Source organism: Fundulus heteroclitus, unplaced genomic scaffold, assembly GCF_011125445.2.
Source record: "Fundulus heteroclitus isolate FHET01 unplaced genomic scaffold, MU-UCD_Fhet_4.1 scaffold_99, whole genome shotgun sequence".
Taxonomy (NCBI): domain Eukaryota; kingdom Metazoa; phylum Chordata; class Actinopteri; order Cyprinodontiformes; family Fundulidae; genus Fundulus; species Fundulus heteroclitus.
Genome location: NW_023397461.1, coordinates 475,188 through 488,236, shown reverse-complemented (window position 1 = coordinate 488,236; position 13,049 = coordinate 475,188). Strand labels below are relative to the sequence as shown.

At 51.7% G+C, this 13,049-nt stretch overlaps 2 protein-coding genes across 4 annotated transcripts in view; both read right to left on the bottom strand.

The window, feature by feature from the left end:
- LOC105917347 (apoptosis-stimulating of p53 protein 1) overlaps positions 1-2,449 on the bottom strand; it is a 44,523-nt gene extending 42,074 nt beyond the window's left edge. The window contains exon 1 of the mRNA XM_036135054.1: positions 2,114-2,449. Within this exon, the coding sequence (XP_035990947.1) occupies positions 2,114-2,122 (9 nt within the window). The 5' untranslated portion in view covers positions 2,123-2,449. The remainder of the gene's footprint in view (positions 1-2,113) is intronic.
- A 3,046-nt stretch (positions 2,450-5,495) lies between these two features.
- LOC105917360 (protein tyrosine phosphatase type IVA 2) lies at positions 5,496-10,170 on the bottom strand. 3 transcript variants are annotated; one of them, XM_012852144.3, is made up of 8 exons: positions 10,065-10,170; positions 8,220-8,358; positions 8,034-8,148; positions 7,038-7,433; positions 6,868-6,960; positions 6,667-6,797; positions 6,109-6,183; positions 5,496-6,037 (listed from the first exon to the last, which is right to left on the bottom strand). In XM_012852144.3, exons 4-8 carry the CDS (start codon positions 7,131-7,133, stop codon positions 5,926-5,928), a joined length of 507 nt encoding a protein of 168 aa, XP_012707598.2. In that variant the 5' UTR covers positions 7,134-7,433; positions 8,034-8,148; positions 8,220-8,358; positions 10,065-10,170; the 3' UTR covers positions 5,496-5,925. The 3 variants fall into 3 exon arrangements, with proteins under 3 accessions (XP_012707598.2, XP_035990980.1, XP_035990981.1); XM_036135087.1 differs by having other exon boundaries at positions 7,038-7,287; XM_036135088.1 differs by having other exon boundaries at positions 8,220-8,355; positions 10,065-10,157.
- Between the last annotated feature and the right edge of the window lie 2,879 nt (positions 10,171-13,049).

The window sequence follows — 13,049 nt, the reverse complement described above, 5'->3', positions numbered from 1 at the left end:
GTGTGAGCAGATGAACGTGGAACATCAACGTGGAACGTGGAACAGCCTTCAAAGACATTCAGCTTCTCCCCCATTTAACGCTAATCAGTGAATTAACCAATCAGAAGCGTGCAAAGCGATGACATCACCATCTGGGTTTACACACGTTAATTAAAGGCATCTTAGTGTATGTATAAAATGACTTGTGTTAGAAAGTCTGTTTTCAGCAGCAAATCGTTCCCTGGGTTCTATAGCGGGTCTGTAATCAGAACCAGAAATATTTTAATAATGCCAAAAGGAGATTACCGTTCCAGTCCAACCGTCCACACATAAACAATAAATCCAGAGTCGTTACTGTCGTCATGTGACCATAACCTGCTGTTGGTCAGTTCCCTCACAACACAGACCCACTACAGCATAAACGTTCCTTCTCAGAACGACGCGGAACACTGTCTGCATGGAAAACGCCTCCAGCTGCCACGACCCAGGAGCCAAGGCAGCACCCCCCCCATGACACCCCCCCACCCATCCTGAGCTGTGGAGAGGAAGCAGGAGGTCCACGCTCCGCTCCTCTATCGGACCTCCATGCCCGCTGCATGTCTTCTTCTCCAGAACCTTTCCTGGAGACCTGACTCAGGGCTGAGGGGGAAAATCCCAGCAGGTGGGCAGGTTCTGAAATAGTCGGACCGGCCCGTCTGGTACCAACCACCATGTTCTGCTGTGATGCTGCCTTGACCTTCAGCACACCGGCTGCTGCTCTGTGATTGGCTAATTCGCCTCTGACCAACTGTCCAATGACAGATTTACTGAGGATTCAGAACCGTTCTGTGACCATGACGAAAAGAACCGGTTCTCTGGGTCAGTTTATGACGAAAAGAACCGGTTCTCTGGGTCAATTTGATGACGACAGAATGAACCGCTTCTCTGGGTCAGTTTGATGACGACAGAATGAACCGGTTCTCTGGGTCAGTTTGATGACGACAGAATGAACCGCTTCTCTGGGTCAGTTTGATGACGACAGAAAGAACCGGTTCTCTGAGTCAGTTTGATGACGACAGAAAAAAAACGGTTCTCTGGGTCAGTTTGGTGCCGACAGAATGAACCGGTTCTCTGGGTCAGTTTGATGCCGACAGAATGAACCGGTTCTCTGGGTCAGTTTGGTGCCGACAGAAAGAACCGGTTCTCTGGGTCAGTTTGATGACGACAGAATGAACCGGTTCTCTGGGTCAGTTTGGTGCCGACAGAATGAACTGGTTCTCTGGGTCAGTTTGGTGCCGACAGAAAGAACCGGTTCTCTGGGTCAGTTTGGTGCCGACAGAAAGAACCGGTTCTCTGGGTCAGTTTGGTGCCGACAGAATGAACCGGTTCTCTGGGTCAGTTTGATGCCGACAGAATGAACCGGTTCTCTGGGTCAGTTTGGTGCCGACAGAATGAACCGGTTCTCTGGGTCAGTTTGGTGCCGACAGAAAGAACCGGTTCTCTGGGTCAGTTTGATCCCGACAGAATGAACCGGTTCTCTGGGTCAGTTTGATGCCGACAGAATGAACCGGTTCTCTGGGTCAGTTTGATGCCGACAGAATGAACCGGTTCTCTGGGTCAGTTTGGTGCCGACAGAATGAACCGGTTCTCTGGGTCAGTTTGGTGCCGACAGAAAGAACCGGTTCTCTGGGTCAGTTTGGTGCCGACAGAAAGAACCGGTTCTATGGGTCAGTTTGGTGCCGACAGAAAGAACCGGTTCTCTGGGTCAGTTTGGTGACGACAGAAAGAACCGGTTCTCTGGGTCAGTTTGATGCCGACAGAACCGGTTCTATGGGTCAGTTTGATGACGACAAACAGAACCGGTTCAGTTAACCAGGGTCAGTTAAGCAGGTTTTTCAACCAGCCGCCCCCAGGCTGTGCCGCCCTGGGTGGTGTGCCATGAAGCCCATTTTAAAACCAGAACCTGGACCCAGTCTTCCAGAACCAGCACGCCTGTACCCCATCAGCCGGTAAGAGCGGCCCCTGGGGGCCCTGGGGGCCTGGCTGTATTAGAAACAGCAGTGAGGAACTTTTCACTCGCTGCGTTGGTTCTGGTCCAGTTCTACTGGACTCTTGGTTTCCGTTAGATGGTCTGAGGCGGTCGGTGAAAACTTACCGGCAACATTCTGCTCCTCGGATTCTTTCCCGGTAGAAACTGATTTCTCTCCTCCTGAGCCTGCAGACACTTTCCCACACTTCTGCTGCTTCCCTTCTCCTCGGATCCTCCTCGAACCGGGCCAGAAGTCCGAACCTCCTGCAGCCCACCCTCTTCCTTCCTTCCTGCGCCGCTCCCCCTCCGTCCTGCTGGTCCAGCTGCAGAAACTCTGCTGAATGACTCCAGAAACCACCGGAGGAACAGCCTGCCGCTCAGAACCGGGCCGCGGTCCCGAACACTCCTCTTCCTCCTGATGAAGAGCTGCCGTGCAGCTGTCAGCGGAGGATCGATCCAGTTCTGCACAACGTGTTGATCCGCGGGGCTGAAGAAGAGCGCCCCCTGCCTGCAGAGGCAGCAGCTGCACCAGCCCACACGTTCTTCTATCGATCGATCTATCTATCTATCTATCTATGTATATGAATATCTCTCTCTATATATATCTATCTATATATATATATATATATATATATATATATATATATATATATATATATATATATATATATATATATATATATATATATATATATATATATATACATACACACACACTACCGTTCAAAAGTTTGGGGTCACATTGAAATGTCCTTATTTTTGAAGGAAAATAACTGTACTTTTTAATGAAGATAACTTTAAACTGGTCTTAACTTTAAATAAACACACTCTATACATTGCTAATGTGGTAAATGACTATTCTAGCTGCAAATTTCTGGTTTTTGGTGCAATATCTACGTAGGTGTATAGAGGCCCATTTCCAGCAACTATCACTCCAGTGTTCTAATGGAACAATGTGTTTGCTCATTGGCTCAGAAGGCTAATTGATGATTAGAAAACCCTTGTTCAATCATGTTTACACATCTGAAAACAGTTTAGCTCGTTACAGAAGCTACAAAACTGACCTTCCTTTGAGCAGATTGAGTTTCTGGAGCATCACATTTGTTGGGTCAATTAAACGCTGAAAATGGCCAGAAAAAGAGAACTTTCATCTGAAACTCGACAGTCTATTCTTGTTCTTAGAAATGAAGGCTATTCCATGATTTCCTACAACGGTGTGTACTACTCCCTTCAGAGGAGAGCACAAACAGGCTCTAACCAGAGTAGAAAAAGAAGTGGGCGGCCGCGTTGCACAACTGAGCAAGAAGATAAGTTCATTAGAGTCTCTAGTTTGAGAAACAGACGCCTCACAGGTCCCCAGCTGGCATCTTCATTAAATATTACCCACAACACAAGCGTCAACATCTACAGTGAAGAGGCGGCTGCAGGATTCTGGGCTTCACGGCAGAGTGGCAAAGAAAAAACCATATCTGAGACTGGACAATAAAAGAAAAAGATTAAGATAAGCAAAAGAACAGAGACATTGGACAGAGGAAGAAAAAAGTGTTGTGGACGGATGAATCCATGTTTGAGGTGTTTGGATCACAAAGAAGAACGCTTGTGAGACGCAGAACAAATGAAAAGATGCTGGAAGAATGCCTGACGCCGTCTGTTAAGCATGGTGGAGGTAATGTGATGGTCTGGGGTTGCTTTGGTGCTGCTAAGGTGGGACATTTGTACAGGGTAAAAGGGATTCTGAATAAGGAAGGCTATCAGTCCATTTGGCAGCGCCATGCCGTACCCAGTGGACGGCGCTTGATTGGAGCCAGTTTCATCCTACAACAGGACAATGACCCTAAACACACCTCCAGATTATGCAGAAGCAGGCAGCTGGTATTCTGTGGGTGATGGAGAGGCCAGCAGTCACCAGATCTGAACAGATCTGAACCCATGGAGCTGTTATGGGAGCATCTGACCGTACGGTACGCAGGAAGAGCCCATCCAACCAATCACACCTGTGGGAGCTGCTTCTGGAAGCGTGGGGAGCAATTTCTCCAGATTACCTCAACAAATTAACAGCTAGAATAACAAAGGTCTGCTATGCTGTAATCGCTGCAAATGGAGGATTCTTTGACAAACGCAAAGTTTGATGTAAAAAAAAATCTTATTTCAAATACAAATGATTATTTCTAACCTTGTCAATGTCTTGACTCTATTTTCTATTCATTTCACAACGTATGGTGGTGAATAAGTGTGACTTTTCATGGAAAACACAAAATTGTTTAGGTGACCCCAAACTTTTGAACGGTAGTGTATATCGATAATTAAATAGATAGACATAAATAAAGCCTTTTATTCTGTTAGATGATGACATCAGAGCAAAGAAACCCAAATGTTCTGCAGCTGCCCAGCAGATCACTGGAAAGTTGAGTGGAAGGAAAAAGTGCGGTCTTTACCAGGGAGCCACCACACAGCTGGGTCCAGATGGACTACAGACTCTGGGTCAGAACCACCTTAGTTGGGCCCAGGAGAGACAGAAGTGGACTGCTTCTTCTCAGGGGAAAATAAAGTTCAGATTTCATTTGGAGATTGTCCAGAGGAAGAGACCCAGACAGCAAGAGAACCACAAGAACCAAAATAAGACCTGTAGCTACTGTTGGAGGCATCTCTAGAGGTTCTGGTCCGGTCAGGCATGCAGAGGAATGTTGAAACGGGCCAACATGCTTGTCCTGAAGTTCTGCTGCTTGCAGTTGGACTGCAGTTGTGGTTCCGCCACAGGACCCGATCCAATTGGTGCTGTTCTGCTAGAACTCAGCAGATTCTCCAGGAAGATGTTCCCCCGGACCGTCTTCAGGTCGGTCCAGAACTTTAATCCGTGGCCCACGGAGGACGGTGTCGCCCCCTGGTGTTCACCGGGCCAACCAGCACCCAGAGGAGTCAATGTTCTGCAGCACCGGGCCCGGTTCTGCTGCAGCACCGGGCCCGGTTCTGCTGCAGCAGGCATGCCAGTGACCCGATTACACCTCTAGGCCCGGCCAGTAATCGACCGGCACCACGGGTCACGGCTTTGTTCACGGTTCGGTTCCTGCTGGTTATCGGGTCAGTCAATAGAACCCAGTGACCCGGCAGAACACGGTGGCGCTGTGAAGGCTGCACAGGGCCCAGTTCAGCGCCAGCATCCCGTCAGTCCGACCCGTCGGCTGCAGAACCAGCAGAACCTGATCAGGGTGGTGATGACGGGTTCTTCGGGTCAGGCCGGGGTGGTTCTGGTTTTACCCGGGTTAACATATTTGGGTCAAGAACAGAAATATTCTGAAGGTAAAAACTGTTCCTACAAAGCCGGACCGGGGTGATGGTTCTGAGACCGGACGGGTCAGGAGTTTCTGAACCATGACCCAGGTCAGCAGCGCCGGTTCTGCTCCCCGGCACAAGCAGCACTCACCATGGTAACCAGCAGGCAGCAGCCGGGTCAACGATCCGGGTCGGGTCGGTTCTGAATCGTGTTTTAAATGAAACAAAAGGCAACAGGTTCAGCACAAAGGACTTTATTTGTTCAAAGTTCTGGATCAGACGTTTCGGGTCAAAGAAACAAAATGAATAAATTACAGGGACAGGTGGCGCTGACGGTACCAGAACCACAACCAAGCCCGGTTTCTAATCTCAGCTGGTGTTCTGCAGCGGATCAGTCGCCCTGAACAGAACCACCCATGAGCTGCAGCTTCCCTCCAGAACCTGCTGCTGCGTGAAACCAGAACTTCTCCAACTCCAATCCTTCTGAGAGCGGACAGAACCGGCGGGCCTCTAAACGGGCCCACCAACAGAACCTGGATTTGGCTGCAAACATCTGAAGCAGAACGGACCCAAAGTGTTTTCATGCAGCTTCACTAGAAGCCGCTAAGGATGGTTGTGGTTCTGCTACACGTCGGGGGGAGGTTCTAGAGGTTCTGGCCCGTTGGACCCTACTGCACGCTGCAGTTCTGTCCGTTAGCATCTTTGGAGCGCAGGCAGAGTTTGGGCCGGTAGTTCTCCAGGTACTGCAGCTGCTTGGCGTTCAGAGCGCCGCGACGTTTCCTGGGGAACAAGAACAAAATGACCAGAACGGGTCGGATGAGCCCAGAACGGGTCGGAGGAGCAGAACTTACTGTCTGATGAGGTGGACCGCGTCTTCGTACTCCATGCCACACTCGACCAGAGCCAGGGCCACCAGCACCGGCGCCCTGAGGACACAGCAGCTGTTAGACGCTGCAGCGAGCAGCACGGCCCGGTTCTGATGGGCCGATCACAGACCAACTCTTCATCTGGATCCGGCTCAGAAGAACCGGGCCTTCCGCTTGAAGCAGAAAAGTACCAACACACAAGGCCCGATCCAATTTATCCAGAACGACCCGTCTGCAATGTTTTTTCTATTCGCCAGAACCTTTTGAAATTGGTAAGAATTTGGTTCTGAATGCAGAGAGAACCCAGTAACGGAACCCCAGAACCAGCAACTTCCCAGCCTCAGTGTGCCAGAAGTACTGGTGGCTGGGACCGGACCTGGAGCAGAACCCAAGTTGGTTCTGACTCAACGAACCGGTCCGGGTAATTTCAGTGCCTTGTTGAAATCTGACGGGACCCCTAAGCAGAACCAGGGAGGTTCTGGAGCATTCTGGGTAATTTAGTGGCGCTGTGGTTCTATAACAGTGAGAGCAGGTTCTACTGACCGGCCCAGTCCGGCCACGCAGTGGACCGCCACGCAGCAGCCGGGCTCCTCCCGGAACTTCACCTGCAGCAGGCTCAGCCAATCATCGACCACCTGCTCCGGAGGGGCGGAGCCATCGTCGAACGGCCAATCCTGCAGAGAGGAAAGGCATGAGGCTGGAGGCAGGTCCACTTCCTGCTGGAGGTGCGAGGCGCTCCCTCACCAGAACCTGGATGCCTTCCTGCTCCAGCGGCGCCTTGTCGTAGGTGGCGGCGCAGACCCTCACCAGGGTCCCCACGCCGTAGGCCTTCAGGTCCTGCACAGGGAGACACAGCTCAGTCCCGCCGCACGCCGCCGCACGCCACGGCGAAGAGCCGGCGGGCGGGGCCCTACCTCCACGAACTTCCCCAGCTGCGCGTTGGTGGGGTTGTGGGTGATGAGGAACCGCAGGCAGTCGTAGGAGATCTCCACCGGCGCCGGGCGGTTCATGCTTCAGCGTTGGTGGAGGAGGAGCGGACCGGAGCAACAACTCTGGGTTCTCACCGACGTCTGAGCATCAGACTGGGCAAAATAAACGGGTTCAAAGGTCGTTGGCAAGTTAGTGTTGGCTTGGCTGAGAGGAAAGGTCTGCTCCTCTTCAGTCCTGCAGAGTCAGAGAAGAAGAAGAAGAAGAAGAAGAAGAAGAAGAGAGAAACGGGAGCAGAGAGGGGAGTGGCAGCCTCCCTCCTCCCTCAGGTCGCAGGCTGACGGCTCGTCTTCATACGCGTTCACCAGGACGGCCGACCGCACCTGAACACACCACAAGCCATCAGGGACCTGCTCTGGTGGGGCCCCTGCATTAACCCGGTGGGGCCCTCCTGCATTGACCCGGTGGGGCCCTCCTGCATTAACCCGGTGGGGCCCTCCTGCATTAACCCGGTGGGGCCCCTGCATTAACCCGGTGGGGCCCTCCTGCATTAACCCCATTGGGCCCTCCTGCATTAACCCGGTGGGGCCCCTGCATTAACCCGGTGGGGCCCTCCTGCATTAACCCGGTGGGGCCCTCCTGCATTAACCCGGTGGGGCCCCTGCATTAACCCGGTGGGGCCCTCCTGCATTAACCCGGTGGGGCCCTCCTGCATTAACCCGATGGGGCCCTCCTGCATTAACCCGGTGGGGCCCTCCTGCATTAACCCGATGGGGCCCTCCTGCATTAACCCGGTGGGGCCCTCCTGCACTGACCCGATGGGGCCCTCCTGCATTAACTCGGTGGGGCCCTCCTGCATTAACCCGGTGGGGCCCTCCTGCACTGACCCGATGGGGCCCTCCTGCATTAACTCGGTGGGGCCCTCCTGCATTGACCCTATGGGGCCCTCCTGCACTGACCCGGTGGGGCCCTCCTGCACTGACCTGTGTGGGCGGCAGTGTGTCGCTGCTCCTCCTCCTCACTTGTCCACGATACGCAGCAGGTGCTGAGCTTGGCAGAACTCTCCTCCCAGCCTCGCAAACGCCATACAGGTGCAGCCTGCAGGGAGCACAGGTGAGCTGAACCCTGAGGGGGGGGGGGGGGGGGGGGGAGCAGCTAGAGACACTCACCGTGACGACAGCCGGGGAGGTCAGAGTTCATCGAGCGGACACAGGAGAACGTGACGGCTCTGGGATGTAGACACACCATTGATGAAGATGCTGCTGCAGTTCTGGGTCCTGCTTGACTCGACCCGCGAGCTCGGAGCTGCTGCACAGAACCAGAACAGGGCCCGCTTCAGAGAACATGCTAACCATGCGTGCTGAACTCCAGGACACGGCTGCTGAGCTAAACGGCACCATGAGTGTGACGCCCTGTTCTGACCCGGTTAAAGTGGGCTGGGTCCTGGTCGCTGTGAGGCGGCATCGCTCACTTCAGGAGATCCAGACCTGCCCCTCACACCAGAAGCTGGTTCCTCTTCCAGAAAGCTGATCCGGGTCTCAGCAGAACAATGATCAGAACCATGATGCTTCCCAGGCACATGTCCACAGCTGTCTGAGAGCTTCCGTCAGAGCAGCTCTGCTGAAAGTCACTAATGATATCCTCATGGGTCCAGATAATGGGCTGGTGCTGCATCTGATGCCTTCTAAACTAAAAAGTACTGTGGTGACCTTAATGAATCAACTATGGATTCTGTTACAGCAGCATGTTTGCTGTGCAGAACAAAACAGGTTCTAGAGAATCCATGGAGCAGAACCTGGTCCTCCACCTGCCCTGCAGGTGTTTCTCTGCTTTAACGCGCCCGAATCAGCCTGCTAACCTGCCATCAGGTGAAGTCACACCTGCTGAACCAGGGAACGTCTCCAGCATGGCGGTCAGGGTGCCTGAGGATACGGCTCTAGTTCTGGGGGGGGGGTCGCCTCATCTACCGGGCGTCCCACAGGCCGTCATTCTGACACTCACGTAGCGCCACTGTGTGGATCGTTCCTTCCTAGTTTCCACTGGCTGGCTGCACACTTCTAGTGTTTATGAATCTGGTTAGCTTGGCGGTTAGCTTAGCGGTTAGCTTAGCGGTTAGCTCCAGTGTTAGCCGTCCGTTGTAGCTCCCCTGCTCTCACGTAGACTTTGAACATGGCTGAGAGTCACAGGAAGTGAACCGTTAAGTTAGGAACATGGTTAGTAGCCTTCTTTAAGCCAGCTGACCAGCAGTGTGGGCAATGGGGAGTGCTGCGTTACTCATTAAAATGACTTTAAACCACAGGAATATTATTTAAAAACGACCATTTCTATGTGAAAGCTCCTGTAAATTAGTAATAATTCATCCTAAGTGGCCGTGCCTCTGAGATTCCTCTTAGATAAAACACCTGGGGTTAAATTCCTGCCCTAATGCGGGAAGTTCGTTGATCTTCTAAACTTCTACAATTTATTTTCATTTAGACCTGCTGAAAATGTACGTTTTAATTCGTTGAAATAAAAAAAATATTATATATATATTAAAATTACAAAATAGCATTTTTACAACAAAATTGTAATTCAACTGAAATAACGCAATTATGTTACGCGATTTTTCTTTTTTGCGTTTTCAAAACGCCACCGATGACGTACATGAAAAACCATCCAATCAGAGCAGAGCGGCCCTGAAACGCAGCGACATTGGTGCCATTCCTGACCGCATCTACGCAAAGTCCGCAGGAGGGGAGAAAGCAGGTCAGAGGCCCAGAGGCCGGTGAGGGGGAGCCCAGAACCGGACCCAGCTTCTGCAGCAGCCCGGTCCAAACCCAGACTACCAGAACCGACCCGCTGCGGCTCCCCCGGACAGAGAGCAGGGCAGCGACCACCGTGTCCCCGGCCCGGAGCGCCGAGCCGCCACCGGCGCACCGACAGGATGCGGTGACCTTGTTACCGCGGGCACCGGCAGACGCGCAGCCCCTGGCGTCACTGTGACTAAAACACGTAAAAGCCACGGCCACACTCACCACGGCAGAGGATCCACGGACAAAGCCCACGCTTCTACTGACACGCACGGCTCTGCCAGCGAGACATGTTGGCCAGGGACGAGAAGTTAGCAGGAACACGACTTCCGCCTGATAGCTTTTCAAAATAAAACTCGTCCGGTTTTTACAGATAATAGGTTGCCACGTCAACGAAGCCGCCATATTGGAGAGGGTAGACGGTCTGGGCTGAGGCTTGTGGCTGGTGAGCCTCTGGAGTCGGAGGTACAATCATATGAACTCAGATTTAATATTTTAATCAGCTTAATACTGTTGAACAATACCATGACATGGAAATCTAATACGAGGTCATTCATTTAACAGATTCAAGGTCCACATTGACACAACAACACAATAAACAACAAAATGTTATCGTTTAAATATCTATTTTTTGGGAGGGTGGGGATTTCTCTTTTTACCATTAAAATTGAACATTGCGTGTGATTTTAATTTGTATATGAAGGCTATCCTCCTCCATGAAAATCTCTGTGACTAGGTTGTGAAAGCAGTTTGTCTTAGTTTTAAAAGTCTGGCTGCCTCAGTAGAAATAATCAAGGAGAGCTGTCCTGGACCAGGACCTGGTCCGGCTGGGAGTTTCGGGCTTTTTAATGCAGAGTAAATAAGTGAAAATAAAATATGAAATTAAAAGGCATGGAAAGCATTACAGACAGTCGTTTAGCACAACCAGCCCCTAGCCGGGCGTCCTGCCCCGGGGTCACCTCCCTCCTGCTTGTTTGAAGCTTTCAGGCCTGGAGTTGGTGGCCGTCCTCTTTCTAATGCAGTGACTCAACTGGAAGAAAAGAAACAGGAGTGAGTCGGTCTATTGACCCTCTGAGCAAAGACAATTTTATCTAAGACACTTTTGGGCTTAGAACCCCCACCCCCATTGTAATGACTTCCTCAGTAAATAAGCTAGGAAATCAGAGAATTGTTTTAAATACTGAGTTATGTTTTTTTTTTCTGGAGGATTTTTCAGAGCTCTAGTGGCTTGCTTTTTATGAAAGTAGGCTGACAGGAAGAGGGAGAGACATGCGGCAAAGGACTGATTCAAACCCGGGTCAACTGCATCAAGGACTAAGGCCTCCTGCATGGGTCACGCTACCCGCTGCGCCACAAGCGCACCCCTGAGTTATGGTTTGATGTCTGGCTGTTCTCTGCCAGAGAACAATCAGCCCAGGTCCGCTCACCTGTGACCTGCTCTGTTAAAGCGCCCTCCAGTCTTCATGTCTTTGACTCCATCCTCCGTGTTTCTGACTCCATCCTCCGTGTTTCTGACTCCATCCTCCGTGTCTCTGACTCCATCCTCCGTCTTTCTGACTCCATCCTCCATGTCTCTGACTCCATCCTCCATGTTTCTGACTCCATCCTCCATGTCTCTGACTCCATCCTCCATGTCTCTGACTCCATCCTCCATGTCTCTGACTCCATCCTCCATGTCTCTGACTCCATCCTCCATGTCTCTGACTCCATCCTCCATGTCTCTGACTCCATCCTCCATGTTTCTGACTCCATCCTCCGTGTCTCTGACTCCATCCTCCGTCTTTCTGACTCCATCCTCCATGTCTCTGACTCCATCCTCCATGTTTCTGACTCCATCCTCCATGTCTCTGACTCCATCCTCCATGTCTCTGACTCCATCCTCCGTGTTTCTGACTCCATCCTCCGTGTTTCTGACTCCATCCTCCGTGTCTCTGACTCCATCCTCCGTCTTTCTGACTCCATCCTCCATGTCTCTGACTCCATCCTCCATGTTTCTGACTCCATCCTCCATGTCTCTGACTCCATCCTCCATGTCTCTGACTCCATCCTCCATGTCTCTGACTCCATCCTCCATGTCTCTGACTCCATCCTCCATGTCTCTGACTCCATCCTCCATGTCTCTGACTCCATCCTCCATGTTTCTGACTCCATCCTCCGTGTCTCTGACTCCATCCTCCGTCTTTCTGACTCCATCCTCCATGTCTCTGACTCCATCCTCCGTGTCTCTGACTCCATCCTCCATGTCTCTGACTCCATCCTCCATGTTTCTGACTCCATCCTCCATGTCTCTGACTCCATCCTCCATGTCTCTGACTCCATCCTCCATGTTTCTGACTCCATCCTCCATGTCTCTGACTCCATCCTCCATGTCTCTGACTCCATCCTCCGTCTTTCTGACTCCATCCTCCATGTTTCTGACTCCATCCTCCATGTTTCTGACTCCATCCTCCATGTCTCTGACTCCATCCTCCATGTCTCTGACTCCATCCTCCATGTCTCTGACTCCACCCTCCATGTCTCTGACTCCATCCTCCATGTCTCTGACTCCATCCTCCATGTTTCTGACTCCATCCTCCATGTTTCTGACTCCATCCTCCATGTCTCTGACTCCATCCTCCATGTCTCTGACTCCATCCTCCATGTCTCTGACTCCACCCTCCATGTCTCTGACTCCATCCTCCATGTCTCTGACTCCATCCTTAATGTCTCTGACTCCATCCTCCATGTCTCTGACTCCATCCTCCGTCTTTCTGACTCCATCCTCCATGTCTCTGACTCCATCCTCCATGTTTCTGACTCCATCCTCCATGTCTCTGACTCCATCCTCCATGTCTCTGACTCCATCCTCCATGTTTCTGACTCCATCCTCCATGTCTCTGACTCCATCCTCCATGTTTCTGACTCCATCCTCCATGTCTCTGACTCCATCCTCCATGTCTCTGACTCCATCCTCCGTCTTTCTGACTCCATCCTCCGTGTTTCTGACTCCACCCTCCATGTCTCTGACTCCATCCTCTACGTCTCTGACTCCATCCTCCGTGTTTCTGACTCCATCCTCCATCTTTCTGACTCCATCCTCCATGTCTCTGACTCCACCCTCCATGTCTCTGACTCCATCCTCCATGTCTCTGACTCCACCCTCCATGTCTCTGACTCCACCCTCCATGTTTCTGACTCCATCCTCCGTGTTTCTGACTCCATCCTCCATCT

Coding starts and splice junctions, on each gene's coding strand:
- LOC105917360 (XM_012852144.3), bottom strand. CDS start 7,133: ATGAACCGCCCGGCGCCGGTGGAGATCTCCTACGACTGCCTGCGGTTC. Junction 6,184..6,666: donor TGCGTGGCCGGACTGGGCCG/GTCAGTAGAACC, acceptor CTGTGTCCTCAG/GGCGCCGGTGCTGGTGGCCC. Junction 6,038..6,108: donor GCGGTCCACCTCATCAGACA/GTAAGTTCTGCT, acceptor CTTGTTCCCCAG/GAAACGTCGCGGCGCTCTGA.